This window comes from Lentinus tigrinus (assembly GCF_003813185.1).
Source record: "Lentinus tigrinus ALCF2SS1-7 unplaced genomic scaffold L226scaffold_17, whole genome shotgun sequence".
In the NCBI taxonomy this organism is placed as follows: Eukaryota; Fungi; Basidiomycota; class Agaricomycetes; order Polyporales; family Polyporaceae; genus Lentinus; species Lentinus tigrinus.
In genome coordinates this window covers 100035-113583 of record NW_027137926.1, presented here as the reverse complement: position 1 = coordinate 113583, position 13549 = coordinate 100035, and the positions used below count along the sequence as shown (strand labels likewise).

The following is a 13549-nucleotide window of genomic DNA, read 5'->3' as shown; positions in this document are numbered from 1 at the left end:
GTGTTTCAAAAATAGCAGTCGACCGGTTGTCAACCAGCATGCTGAAGTATCCCTCACTTCTGCAGGGTGTCACGACAGGGAATACCCGCAGAGTACGGCATGGACACCGTCAGGGTCCGAGTACCTCCAGGAGAAAGGAGAAAGGCTTAAGTGCTCTGCCCACGCAGCCTAACTTGAAGTATTCACATCCGCGATCGTCCCGCCTCCCTCTGTCTTTTTGTCTATACTCATCAGCACCTCGCTGTAGCCCAAACATAGCGACGGCGCAATGGCTAAGGTATGGATGGAAAAGGGACCTTGTGAAGGAGGCTGATTAGGTTCTTCGACACTCAGCCCTATAAGAAATCGTCTGGGAAGAGGTCAAAGGCTCGGGGCGGCAACATCGGGAGACTCTCTGGTATAATGAGAGTCCCCTTGGACATCCTCTTCGAAGTAACTATCCGCTCGAGAATCAAACATTTCGCCGCATTAATCGTGCTCCGACCCCGGTAGATTGCATCCCACTTAGAACCTCTCGATATCCTCCAGCTTGCTAGAACGTCGAAGGAATACAGACGTCTGTTGCTATCCCGCAAATCTCGACACGTGTGGGTCACCGCTCGTGAGCGCATTGCCCCGCGTCCCCTTCTGGACCCACCAGAAGGTCTTAGCGAACCACTCTACGCTGCCCTCCTGTTCGAGCCTACATGCATGGTCAGTACTCTGGCGCTTGATTACTACATCTTGGTGACACATCTCTGAATTGCAGGCATGCGGCTCCCGGGCATTGACGGTCGACTACGCCCTGCAAGTTAGATTCTGTCGACCTTGTTGGAAAGAGAAGTGAGTCGACTGATCTTAAACCACTACTCCCATTTCTGATGGCGTCTCTGGCGCAGCATCATACCGGGAAAGATATTGGCGAAAGAGGCCCTAGAAGACTACAAACTCGACGACTTCTTCAATTTGCTTCCTGCGGAAGCCCGCCTGCTGCCATCTCGCCTCGGGCACCGGACGCGTAAGTCCGCCGCACGACTGTCGTGACGCCTTACGCTCATAATCGCTCAGTGAAAAAGCTGAAACATCCGACAGTAGTGGATCAACATAACACTGATCGCTATTATTGGATAGAGTTCTCTGCCGTGGCAGAACGATTCCGACAGGTGTGCGAATTGCGAGATGACCAAGCTTACAAGGCGTTCGTTGTCGAATGCGTTGCAGCAACACTCGCAAGATTGAATGTGAGTATAGTTTGCGATCTTCAGGTCAAAATGGTGTCGGATGTTAACTTCTAACCCATAGTTCCATTTGAGAGTCGTGGTATGGGAGAGGGAAAGGCATATCTATCGATATACGATGTCAGTGCGCGCCCCTTACACTTGAGTAGTTTGGCCAACCATATTGATGCATGACTTCAGGGTCGAGCATAGGCTACAAGAGTACGGCTACAAAGTCGAGGATTACCCACCCAGCGATGTGGATCCTCAATTTCACCACCTTCTTTGGAAGGCGCGACATATGAAACCCCGCAGTACGCGCCCTCTGATTATCATTCAGGAACACTGGCAGGGCTGACATGAACTCACCTCAGCGTGGAAGACTATACGACCCAAGATTATAGAACATCTCGAAGTGGAGCGTTCCCGGAGAGAGGCCTTGAAGTGGACGAAGCGGCAAGACCAGCTGAAAGATCATTACCGCTCTTTTCGCTGGTCTCTCGGGCTAGGGATGCCACTCTCCAGCAGCATGGAGAAGCATACCCTTCCCAACTTCCGAGATGCTTTGCAGCTCCCATGCATGGCTACTCTCCTCGTGGCTCGGACCCCTGAAGTTGACATCACAAAGAAGGAATTCGTGAGTATCAAACCGACCATTCTGGCCGAGTCCCAAGCGTACCGTGCACGGGTCCGTAATGACCTAGTGCAAATAGTTGTGGACAGGTATCCGGACAAGAACACCTGGGACACGGCGACTAGCTCCGACGTCGAGGGCGATGACGCGGACGTTGCCGCAGCGCAACTGAGACTCCTCGAGGACCCGGCTACTCTGTTCTGTTGTGGGTTGTGTGGCCGCTCGATGTCGTATCTCGGCATCTTGGAGCACTGGCAGACAATACACGGGTCCACCGCATGGACCCCACAGCACGTCCGACTCCCTATGGCGCGCTCTGTTTCACGTCTCCTGACAGCATTGAGTCAGGTCTCCCCAGGCAAGACGCACTCTAGCCTAAGACGAACCTTGGAGAATGGCCGGGTAGTTTGTGCTTGCGGTAGCGATCCTCTGCGCCGAGCATCTGGCAATGCCAAGGTGCGTCACCACCTTATACTCGACAGATTGGTACGTCCGAGGGACTCATGACGAGTATAGGCTCACCTGATGTTGAATATGTTGCAGCTCAAGCACGTCAACAGGTATATGACAGACATCCTTCGTCGCTGCCTCGGTAACTCTTGCGGGACTAACTTCTTGCCTGCCCAGCAACCTGCAGGCTAAGCATCTCATATCCATTCGATGCATCGGAGAGTAAAACGGTACGTACGCGTCGGCTGCATCGAATGCATACGTATTTCTGACTTTTCGCTAGCAGGACGATTTGGCCTCAGCGGAAGGTGCATGCACCAGATTATCGAATTGTAGCTGCAACGTACTGTATGTATGGCGACAGTGATGGTTGTTCCGCCCCCTCATGGCGTCGTAAAGAGACAAGTTCATGTTCAGGTCCTGTTCACTACTTTGAGCTGGGGCAATGAATCGAGTCGGGGAAGCCCATCGTAATGCTAGGAGCCCGAGGCACTGTCTTCTGTTACATGTGAGATCTGAGCTGCGGAGACTCGGTCGATTATATGATTTCGAGGTCTGTCGCCCCTGGCACGACCTCGCAGGCACCCCAAGAGCGACGATAGCTTCCACGTTGCACACAACGACACTATGAAGGATCGCACACTCACAGAGACGTTCAAGATGACGCGCATCCCATCATCGGCAAACATTCTGGGACAGGAAGACTGCGGGTGTATTGTGCAAGAAGTTCAGTATATCTGTACATTTCCAGGTCAGGATAGGTTGAGCGTACAAAGGGAAGGGCGGACCTGGATATATCATATGCCGAGAAAGCAGTGTGTACGGTATTGTAAGTAGTGACGAGACCATGCTAAACGAGAAGAGACATCCTGCATCTACCAATAGATCATGCGAAAGCGGAGAGGACAGACAGTGAGAGATGAGGAGTACCAACGAATCCAACGGTCCCTTGAAACTAATCGAAGTGCATATAGTGACCCTTGACGCGCATCCGACATAGCTCGCAATCCGCCCGAGGACCCATGGTGAAACGCTGCTTCCTAGACCCGGAGGAAGCTTGTGTTTGGGCACAATCTTGTTGCTGATGGGGCGGTAGAAGCGAGGGTGAATGGTCGGATACCTGCTCAGGTGGCGCGGTGAAGAAGATGTCCGAAACGGAGGCAGAGGATGATGTAGAGTCGGGAAAAGGATGCTGTGGGAACATCTGTACTGGGGAGGGAGTGGCGGCTTGAATCTGAATGGACGGGATCTGCAGCTGGTTCGGGTTCTGGAACGCAGGAGAGGTGTGTGGGTATGATGAGCTCGGGGTGCCGAGGAACGGGGTATGAGGTGCCTGCGAGAAGACGGGCATAGGTCTTGGAGGCGAGACAGACATGGCATTATCTTCTCGATTCTGGGAGGTAGCGCCATTGCAGGGTATGACGGGGGACACGCCACAGAGGAAACGCACCATAGGCTCATCCACCATTGTTTCGTCTATCCGCACACCGGCGGCGTCCTCGAGGCTGACCGGGGTGTTGTAGCCACTGTTCTCAAGCGATGGGCTCTCCAGCCGCAGCCCTTGCGTTTGTGAAACCCAATCTTCAGTCCTCACTCGAACACGCGCGAGAGCGGGTTGGAAAGGGAGGGGTACGCTTGTGTCCATACCACTCGACGCACGTTTCTAGGTGAAGGATGTCGTGTCAGAGCGTATGAAAAGTGATTCAAACAATGAAGTAGCGACAGAAGAGCTCGGATCAAGATGGGTGAAGCTTGAAGTCACATACCGAAGGACGATCATACTGCGTAGGAGAGGAGGGAGACCGGGAACGCTTCGTGGAAGAGCGTGTACGGTAAGGCATAGGTGGCACATCAACCTCCATGACGCGAAGTGCCTTCAGATCGTATAATTTGAGGGTAGTCAGAAGTATTTGGCCTGTGGTTCGGGAGAAGTCAAGCAGGTGGTTGGGTGGCTCGGGCTGATGGAAGTGGAAGCAGACGTCGTTTCCCGAGACGCGTCCAGGGTTCGGAGGATTACTAAGGGTCGCCGAAGATCGCCAAAAGGCACCAAGAGCCCAAAGGACGTATGACGAGACAAACGAAGAGTATTGCGGCGTGGTTTGTGTGCCGAAGCAACAATAGCGGTGGTTACACTGAAACGCGTTTGCCGCCAACGTCAGAAATACTCTCTTGGTGTGGCTGTGCCGCCCGGGCGGGATCACGGGGCGTTCTCGACCATTGCGACAAGTCCGCGATGGACCGGGTCGACCACGAACATCGTCTTTTGGTTTTGGTTTGAACTTTGTGCGACACAGTAGGAGCGCGAGTGCTGCCACTGCGCAGGACCGGGCAAGTGATTCTGAATCTGAAGGACTTCGTGGATCTAGCGCCCGAGCACGTGGGTGCACGGCGCTTCCTCGACCGTCCCTGCGCGTGCGATTCGTGTACGAGGCCTTGACTTGTTACCCCACCTCACAAACCCTCTCTCTTTGCTGCTCGTCATGTCTCTCAAAGCCTATCTTGCCGAGAAGTACATGTCTGGTCCGAAAGCGGACGCCATTCTCTCCAAAGTCAACCCACCAAAGAAGAAGAAGCGCAAAGCCACAGCTGCATCAGCGAGCGCAAGCACTTCTCTCATCAAGGATGACGACCTCACGGGCTGGGCGGACACGCCGCAAGATGCGGAGGACGATGACATGTCGGAGGCTGTTATAGCGGAGGACCGCCGGTTCAAGAAACGGCAGCGCACGGATGCGGACTCAGGATGGCAGACGGTCAGGGAGGGGGAAGGAGGGAGCCAGACTCCACCCCCAGCCGAGGACGAACAGCCTCAGGTCGTCACGACCGAGGAAGAGCCGTTCAAGGGTGGGCTGCTCACGTCCGCGCAGCTGAAGAAGAAGCTGCCCAAGGCGTCGAAGCAGGATCCCAAGAGGTCTGCGGAGGAAGAGGCAGCAGAGCGCGCCGCCGCGCAGGAGACGGTGTATCGAGACTCTTCAGGACGGAAGGTGGATATGGCAGCTGCGAAGGCAGAGGCGGCGCGGTTGAAGCGGGAGCGGGAGGAGAAGGAGGCGAAGAAGATGGAGTGGGGCAAGGGTTTGGTTCAACGTCAGGATGCCGAGAAGCGGAGGAAGGAAGAAGAGTCTATGCGTAGTCGTGCATTCGCAAGGACGGTGGATGACAAGGAGTTAAACGAGGACTTGAAGGCACAAGAGAGGTGGAACGACCCCGCAGCCGCATTCTTGACGGTAAGTGGCTCTAAACTATCCTTACTCTCTGACATATCTCACTCGGTCCAACAGAAGAAGCGGTCGAAAGGGCCGCGGAAACCAGAATATACAGGTCCGCCCCCACCACCCAATCGTTTCGGGATCAAACCTGGCTATCGGTGGGATGGTGTTGGTGAGTTCATCTCCGCAAAGGTACTGCAAGATTGATTGCTAACTCATGTTACTACCAGACCGTAGTAACGGCTTCGAGAAGAAATACTTCCAGAGGCAGAATGACCGACGACGTCGCGGAGCCGAGAGTTACGAATGGAGTGTGGACGATATGTGACCACCCGGAATTTCCATCATTACTCTTGTTCGCATTGCTTATACTGGACGGCCCAATAACACTTCTTCTCTAGGTGACAGCTACTGTCCGAAACCAAATATCACTGTCACTGCCTTGTCAGTATTTATACGTCAGCATCACTGGGCAGCCCGTCGACATCTGAAGAGTATCCTGTTGATGCAAGGTACGCGATGTCTTCTTCAACCTTCGGGGCTCCAATGTTGCTGTCATCGAGGGGCAGTGTGGGCAGTGCACAATATATGTATTGGCACACACTCGTGCCGTCATCTAGCGAGCGTACGGTTCGCATCGCCTCCTCACTATTGCTTCCCTGAAGGAATCTCTCTCTTACTTAAGGTCCACTGCAGCCGGATGCTACTCCCCGCAGGACTTTATGATCTACAGCTTGACACACTCAACTGCTATCTGTGACCCCTTGTACGTACTATGTCGTGTTTGGTCCGGGAACAAAGGCTAACATGTTAGCACAATCTTAGGCTCATGCGCCTCCTGCACACCAAAACGGGCAGCTTCTGCTAAGTGACAAATCCGTCCAAAGTCCGCTATGCCATACTGTCCCACGTCTGGTCTCAGGCGGGAGAAATGTCGTATTAGGACGTTGAACACCTCCGACGACATCACGGCGCACTTTCGTCAACTCCGTTTCTCTCTCTCCTGCCCGATGGTTTCTCCTACATCTGGATCGACACCTGTTGCATCGACAAGACGAGCAGCGCCGATCTTTCCGAGGCGATCAACTCTATGTTCCAGTAGTACGCGAGCGCCGCCGTGTGCTACGCTTACTTGAAGGATCTGGAGTTCGTACGGCAGCGGACGGAAGGGCCGTCCATAGCCAAGTGCAGATGGTTCACACGGGGCTGGACTCTCCAGGAGCTCATCGCGCCTCGCATCGTTGTCTTCGTCGGCCCCGACTGGGTTCCGTTTGGATCAAAGGACAGTTATTGCGAGGAGATTGTCTCCGTTACGCATATACCCGAAGCCATTCTACTGCACCTGCTCCCGGTGGACTCTCTGGACGTGACTACGCGCATGTCCTGGGCTTCGCATCGCGAGACGACGCGCGTGGAGGACCAGGCATACTACCTGATGGGCATATTTGGTGTGTACATGCCCACCATCTACGGCGAGCGCAATAATGCCTTCCGTCGGCTGCAGGAGGAGATCCTGAAGCGCGACCCGGACCACACCATCCTCGTTGATAGCTCGACTACTGTGAGCATCAGTGACCCCTCATGGGATTGGGCTTACACCGCTCGCCTCATGGCTTGCACCATGACGCCCGGGCGTCGACCACGCCAACCTCTTGCTGAATCTCCCAAGTCGTTCCTGCCGTCGCAATCAACATCTATCCCGGTGTTATCCCCAGGCCAACTCGCTCAGCGGCTACACATGAGCTCAGCGCACACATCCCTTCTGCCACAGATTTCAGTCGCTCCGGACGGCATCCGACTCAGAATACCTATCATCTCCATCGGAGACTCCTTGGTGGCCGGCTTCCTTGCGTGCGAACACAGAGTCCACAACTCTGAGCCGCAGCGACTCGTTCTCCTACTCTCCCCTCCTATTCGCGACGCACCATGTCTCGCCGCGAATGATCTCCATTATTTCGTCTACGGTCTCTACTCGGTCCGTGCGCTCCCGCCCCCAGAGGATCTGGCCTTCCGGGACATCTGCCTCTGCCTACCAAAGATACTGTCGCGATACCAGCGATACTACCTCCCATGGCCTTTCCCAGCAGTTGGGCCCCCACGCACAAGGAGAAGAGTACATACCGGCTGAATGCCGGCTGTTCCTTCAGCAGAGGTATCAGTCGTACACCCTCGCTTCGTGTACCGTGGCGAGGGAGAAGTGCGACAAGAGCTGGGGGGAGCGCGACCCTCCGAGCCCTACGTACTACTTCATATTCGCCAACTCCGTGGACCCTTCCAGTCGGATTAACATCCGCCTCGGTCCCTGTCATGATGACTGCTTCTTCACCGAATGCTGGAGTCGTAGGCTGCACGTCAACATCGCGCATACACATTCACATGCGCCATGCACATGGTCACGGGAGGTCGGGAATATGGCACACGCCGACACTAACCCCGCGACACAGTCTGTCATGGCCCCTCTGGGAGTCATGGCCCCCGAGAGTCCTGTTGCGCAGTCCATCTCTTCTTGGAGTCGAGGGGAGCACGATGGCCGCCTGACGTACCGCTCTGTCTTCGATTGCTCTGCTGGAAGTTGTGTCGGATCCCTCAATGTCACCCTCACATTCACTCCCTGGTGGAGACACATTGACGCTCGCTCGATTGCCCTTCCGCCTTCATACACCGTCAGCATTAACATTTCCTCCGAGATGGGAACCCACGGCCATACTGAGATATGACTCTGAAGGACGGGCCGCATGAGACCTTTATGGTATATCGCCGTCGTATGCGCTCTCATGGTGCGCTTTCGTCCATCTCTTTGCCTCGTCTTCTAGCGCGTCAACATACTACTTGGGAAGGAAAGGCCAGGTCGGACTTGTCAGTCTATATAACACATATGCATTGGGTGCCGTAAGAAGAGGCTATACGCTATCCGAGACCAGAAACTGCAGTCCGGGTCGATCCACGAACACCACACAATCTTTCTGGATTTGATTTTCTACACGACCGTATCGATTATGTGGAGCCTGAGCGAGTCTGTCAGTGAAAGCCCTCATCGTGCATTGCATATTGAACACGCACCAATCAACGTAACCAATGCGAACCTATGCATAAAGTAGAAGCCGGGCACAGGGCAGGGTATTCGTGAGGTCACTTGCCGACAGAGCAGCTGGGAAGAGATGACCAAGCCGGCGATGAAGCATCCCGCGGGCTACGATCATATGTGGTAGGTTGAGGCATAGACAGCGAGGTCGCTCAAGGGAGATGGGAGTCGCGGAGACGTAGAGTAGCACCACCAACGTAGAGACCATGGCAACGACGAGTAATCAGCCTGTCCCGACCCGAGGGGCATCGAAGTCCATGGTCTGGTTGCGTGTCGGAGGAGCTGAGTCCGCCGACTTCTGCAGTAAGCACTGAAGTGGCGGCCAGCGTCGGCGTTCGCACGTGAGCGAAAGTTGCCGACATAGAGCTCGTGTCGGATGAACGTCGCCGACGAGTTGCAGACGGAAGACGCGTGGGGTGACAGCAACGGTCGAGGGAACCGGGAGGGTCTCGCAAGCATATGAGCGTGCACGCTACATGTGGGTCAGGTGCGTCGTATCGCGCTACTAGTGCAACTACAACAGGACGCTGACCTTGTGGATCTTATATCTCAAGTCCGGAAGAGAAAGCCAAAGTTCATCGTATCACGTTTGAGCCGTTCGACGAAGGAACGCCATCCGAGTCGTAGTTTGGCAGCCGTTGCATCCGGATGTTGGGCGCATTTCTTGGTGCTTGGCCGCGGAGATCGGTTGGATAGCGTTCTGAGACGGGACTGTTTAGAGTCCGCCTTCGGCGTATTCCCGCCCTCCTCCTCTTCCTCCCAAGCCCCGTCGAGCATATTCTGGCTCGGGAAGGGCGCAGACCACTTCCGTACACTACCGAGAGGGATGTGCGGAAGGGTGCCGCTATACAGCGCGTACAATCCGACAGATGTCGACCACTTTCACAGGACAAATGCATGGGAGATAGATGGGGCAATCTCGAGCTCGGGGTATGTGGACGAGGGAATTGCGGCGTACGTGAACCCCCAGAGAGCGCACGGGACCCGCTGAATGGCCTTAGTCTAGACTTGAATGCATTTTGCCTCGGTGACCATCGGGCAAGGCACTAGAACGCTTCAGAAACCAGGAACTATCATAGTTGGGTATTCGGAGAGGTACAAAGCGAGATACAGTTCTTAGCATTGGTTATTCGCGCCGAATCACATACCCAAGATATCCGCAGAGAAGATCACCAGCACTTCCTTCGTGGTTCTTCACGATTACCGGGACTGTGCCCCACGGGGCATCCGACTACCTATCGTACACTGGTCATGCATGGGCGGCGTAAGCAACAGTAGATCTGACCAATAAATGGAGAGCTCCATACCTTCGCATCCCGTCTTTGCGCGCCCTCACGGGATGAGCTCAAAGTCCCAGCCGATGTAGTTAACGGCGTTGTAGCACGTGTTCACCAGCGGGACCTGGGCGAACGACCCGCAGCCGACGGGACCCGTGTAGATCGCGAAGGGCAGGCCCTCGTTGCTCGGCTGGCTGATGAAGATCGAGACGAAGTCGAAGTCCGGGGTGAGGCAGGTCTCGTGGGGCTGGATGCTGAGGTCGTAGCCCGTGCAGCTGCCGCAGCTCGTCGAGCGGCAGAAGAAGAGCGACGCGGGGTAGATCTGGTCGGCCGCGTCGCTCTTGGCGGCGCCGGTCGAGAGCGTCGCGTTCGGGTGCGCGCTGACGCTGTCCTTGTGGAGGTCCAGGACGGGGATCGAGCTGTCGGCGCTGACGGAGTCGACGAGCGGGGTGAGGGTGGTAGCCCGTGCGAGCGGGGTCGCTTGGACGGTGCCGAGGAGGGCGAGGGCGAGGGCTGTGAGACTGAAGAGCATGGTGTGCGGTGGTGTGTGCTGTAGACTGATGCCCGGGGGGTTTTGGTCTGGAGAGGTTGGCATCCTACATCGTGGCTTATATACTGCAGTTGCGGCCGACGAGGATGGCCCATTACATGTGGTGATCGACCACATGTGCGGTACACTGTGTGGTTGACAGCGGCTTCGTACGGCAGCAACGTCGAACGTGCATCCTTGAGCAGCGTCTCAGGCCCAGTGAAGGACTAGATATGGTCGTACCTGGATGGGTGCTGTCCTATGGAGCGTTTAGCCGGTGCATTGCACAAGATCTTTACGCTTAGTAGAGTGCCAGCCGCCGAAGAACCAGCGATGGACCTATAGAGGTCGTCGGGTAGCCGGCCAATCGTAACATCTGAGGGGCAGGACCAGTCATTTCCCGACCTCTACGGCCCATGTGTGCGTCAAAAAGGTACGGTCAACCGGAAGTACTATGATATTGAGTCGTCGGGAAGGCCTACTCGTATGAACATTCTTGTAGTCGCTACAGTTGTACACCCAGGTCATGCGGCGGCAAACGGTATCGCAATGGCGAGACCTGCACTGGTGGAAGGAAGGATGCTGAGGTGTTGAAAAAGGTCCGCCGGGAACAATAGCCAAGGAAGAGCAGTACAGCAGAAGTCAGCAAGACTTTAGTGTTCTGTCCATTGATGATGACGGTTCCTGGGGGCGGGGAATAAAGTCCACGAATGCACGCTACATAGTGAACGGAAGGTGCAAACCACTTACATGGGGAGTTTCTTTCTATTGCAGAGGAACGATGGCAAGGAATTTATCGACAGTATTGATTGGACGCCGAAGGTATGTCGTAGCGCGCGGACAGTAAGAAACTAGTGAGTATCTGAAGGTTCAGCGGCTCCGAGAGGGAGGTAGTACGGACGAACCTTGTAGCGTATTGACAGGACCGGCCCGTCGGCGTAGGAGTCATTGCCTACAGCAAGAGTTTGTCGAGTCCGAGTCTTGCGCCCTCAGGAAAGTTTTCCGAAGAATACGCAGCCTTGAGCTTAGCCAACGCTAGCAGCGGCAACACTTACGTAGGTTCGCAAGGTTTTCGCCCTGGGTTCGCGGGTCTGCCTGGACGTCTGGTCGTGGCGCTGAAATGTAGCTGCGTTATAGGTCCGAGAACATGGCGGGCGATCTTCAACAACAGAAGATGCAAGTCGCGTATTAGTCGGAAGAGACGAGTATCTAGCTTGGTGCAGCGAGCCAGCCATGCTCGATGTGCAAGACTTCCGCGTCATTGACCACGTCACGACGTGTCTACGCTGCGGCCCGATCTCTCCGATGACCCACGCCCAGAGAGGGCCCCGCCAACATAAGCGGGGGTGAGCGTAGTCGATGGGGGTGGGGGGCTCTAGCGACAGCCATAGGGATGTCGAAAGCAGTAACTGTCAAAGTGCCAGTGAAGACGAGTAAAGCGAAGACGAAAGCAAGTGACACCACGGAGGAACGAGCGAGAAAGCATGCTGTCCGGTCGTTGTGTCCTCAGCCGTGGCTAGTCAGAGGCCTGTGCTGCACATGCTTCATCGTCTGCCGCTCGAGCTCGAAGATGCACGACTTGGATTACTACTAATACTAAGTACTTACTATGTCAGGATCAAGTTATGGACCGAATCTGACGTCACGCGTCATGGGCGTCTGACCTCTCATATATATAGCCAGTTGAGTTGACGGGACTGCAACTTGACCTTGCCCTTGAACCGCTTCAGTCTACCCGTCCGCCGTCCGGTATCTCTCCTCTCTCTCCCTCCCACAGCTAGCTTCTCCCTCCTTCTCGCACAATGATCTTGGGACTCCTTGCTGCGGCTGCTGGTCTGTCTGTCTCTGGCGCGATGGCTGACACCCTCTCCGTGGACTTTTCTACGTACGACCCGTCAAGCCTTACCGTCGCCGAGTTCCTCGCCAAGAACAACTTCAGCATAGCCACCTATACCATCGACAAGTCCGCAGATCCCTACGGACGCGCCTTCACCGCGGACAACGTCGACATCCGGGATGGCTATCTCGCAATGAAGGTCTCTGGCGGCACACCACCGGGAGGCAATGTCCCGAGCGCAGGGATCCGGACCATGAACAACAACATCCTATACGGCACATTTAAGACCACCGCCATCACCTCCCCGGTCCCTGGAGTCTGTCACGGGTAAGAAGAGTGCACAAGTGCCGACCTCGGACCTGTCGACGCGTTCCTGCTGTTCCGCCTGTTTGTTGACTATCGCGCCACGTATTATCACCGCTAGCTTCTTCACCTACGAGAGCGACAGCCAAGAGTCTGACATCGAGATCCTCACCGCGTTCTACGACACTGGCAACCAATACGTCCAGCCCGGTCTCCAGCTCACGAACCAGAACAACTATGGCAACCACTCGCAGAACACGCACTCTGCCGTCCCCTACCCAGCGGATCCCCGCACAGGCGAGCACGAGGTACGTGTCATGTTATTTCCTACTATATGTTCTGCCTCATGTCCCTCCACAACAGTACACCCTCGAGTGGAGCGCGGACGCGACCAGGTTCTTCTTCGACGGCGACCTCGTGGCCACACTCACCAGCAACGTTCCCTACGAGCCGTCTTACTTTGTATGGAACTCGGTGAGTACCGCCCACGTTACTATCATACCGCATATAGCGAGGCACAAGCTGAACCCTCCCGGCACTCGTTTCAACAGTGGTCGTCAGGGAACGAGAAGTGGTCCGCGGGTCCGCCTACGGAAGACGCGATCCTCATGATCAGCAAGATCGAGATGGAATACAACACCACGATCCCGCAGACGAACTGAGGCGACGGACTTTACGGTCAAGGGAGAATGATGGACATCACTACACGCACTATGGCTCTGACTCGAGCTCAAGACTGTCATTCACAGGTGTTTCGGTTTCTATCTTTTGTCACAATGTGTATTGTCGGGACGTCTGTATTCGCGGTCCCCAGAATACGAATCGTGCATCATGTCACGTCCGAGATCTTGTTTGACTCGAAGTTGAAATGTCAAACGGTGAGTCCGCGACTGGCTGGAGAAAGAGCATCGAAGACACTTCGGTGCAGAACCTCGATGCGGACACTGGCGGTGGCAAATGACGGCAGACACAGAAGCCTCCAGAGCAACAGGATGGGTGAATCCAAAGTGTACATTCCAGCTATCTATCTTCTGC

At 55.2% G+C, this 13549-nt stretch overlaps 6 protein-coding genes across 6 annotated transcripts; 4 read left to right on the top strand and 2 right to left on the bottom strand.

The window, feature by feature from the left end:
- Window positions 1-268: 268 nt before the first annotated feature.
- On the top strand, window positions 269-2472 carry L226DRAFT_613985 (uncharacterized protein; the record flags this gene model as incomplete). Its single annotated transcript, XM_067686572.1, has 10 exons — window positions 269-277; window positions 334-432; window positions 493-693; window positions 749-822; window positions 879-997; window positions 1048-1220; window positions 1282-1337; window positions 1398-1510; window positions 1571-2316; window positions 2374-2472. 10 exons carry the CDS (start codon window positions 269-271, stop codon window positions 2470-2472), a joined length of 1689 nt encoding a protein of 562 aa, XP_067534041.1.
- Window positions 2473-2970: 498 nt separating this feature from the next.
- L226DRAFT_613984 (uncharacterized protein) lies at window positions 2971-4405 on the bottom strand. Its single transcript, XM_067686571.1, has 2 exons — window positions 4047-4405; window positions 2971-3943 (listed from the first exon to the last, which is right to left on the bottom strand). The coding sequence occupies exons 1-2, from the start codon at window positions 4140-4142 to the stop codon at window positions 3236-3238; spliced, it is 804 nt and encodes a 267-aa protein (XP_067534040.1). The 5' UTR covers window positions 4143-4405; the 3' UTR covers window positions 2971-3235.
- A 355-nt stretch (window positions 4406-4760) lies between these two features.
- Window positions 4761-5814, top strand: L226DRAFT_546429 (uncharacterized protein; the record flags this gene model as incomplete). The annotated part of the gene is made up of 3 exons (XM_067682424.1): window positions 4761-5504; window positions 5559-5658; window positions 5717-5814. 3 exons carry the CDS (start codon window positions 4761-4763, stop codon window positions 5812-5814), a joined length of 942 nt encoding a protein of 313 aa, XP_067534039.1.
- A 774-nt stretch (window positions 5815-6588) lies between these two features.
- On the top strand, window positions 6589-8203 carry L226DRAFT_561198 (uncharacterized protein; the record flags this gene model as incomplete). The annotated part of the gene is made up of 2 exons (XM_067683418.1): window positions 6589-7461; window positions 7637-8203. Exons 1-2 carry the CDS (start codon window positions 6865-6867, stop codon window positions 8201-8203), a joined length of 1164 nt encoding a protein of 387 aa, XP_067534038.1. The 5' UTR covers window positions 6589-6864.
- A 1525-nt stretch (window positions 8204-9728) lies between these two features.
- On the bottom strand, window positions 9729-10802 carry L226DRAFT_100119 (uncharacterized protein). The gene is made up of 3 exons (XM_067672052.1): window positions 10618-10802; window positions 9876-10540; window positions 9729-9813 (listed from the first exon to the last, which is right to left on the bottom strand). The coding sequence occupies exon 2, from the start codon at window positions 10510-10512 to the stop codon at window positions 9901-9903; it is 612 nt and encodes a 203-aa protein (XP_067534037.1). The 5' UTR covers window positions 10513-10540; window positions 10618-10802; the 3' UTR covers window positions 9729-9813; window positions 9876-9900.
- Window positions 10803-12212: 1410 nt separating this feature from the next.
- On the top strand, window positions 12213-13307 carry L226DRAFT_488616 (concanavalin A-like lectin/glucanase). Its single transcript, XM_067677243.1, has 4 exons — window positions 12213-12538; window positions 12636-12822; window positions 12878-12988; window positions 13066-13307. The coding sequence occupies exons 1-4, from the start codon at window positions 12228-12230 to the stop codon at window positions 13174-13176; spliced, it is 720 nt and encodes a 239-aa protein (XP_067534036.1). The 5' UTR covers window positions 12213-12227; the 3' UTR covers window positions 13177-13307.
- Window positions 13308-13549: the final 242 nt, after the last annotated feature.

Excerpts from the sequence above, each read along its gene's own strand:
- L226DRAFT_613984 (XM_067686571.1), bottom strand. The coding sequence starts at position 4,142 with ATGGAGGTTGATGTGCCACCTATGCCTTACCGTACACGCTCTTCCACG. Across the intron at positions 3,944-4,046 it reads CGCAGTATGATCGTCCTTCG|AAACGTGCGTCGAGTGGTAT; the intron begins GTATGTGACTTC and ends TCCTTCACCTAG.
- L226DRAFT_100119 (XM_067672052.1), bottom strand. The coding sequence starts at position 10,512 with ATGTGGTCGATCACCACATGTAATGGGCCATCCTCGTCGGCCGCAACT.
- L226DRAFT_488616 (XM_067677243.1), top strand. The coding sequence starts at position 12,228 with ATGGCTGACACCCTCTCCGTGGACTTTTCTACGTACGACCCGTCAAGC. Across the intron at positions 12,539-12,635 it reads GTCCCTGGAGTCTGTCACGG|CTTCTTCACCTACGAGAGCG; the intron begins GTAAGAAGAGTG and ends TATCACCGCTAG. Across the intron at positions 12,989-13,065 it reads CTTACTTTGTATGGAACTCG|TGGTCGTCAGGGAACGAGAA; the intron begins GTGAGTACCGCC and ends TCGTTTCAACAG.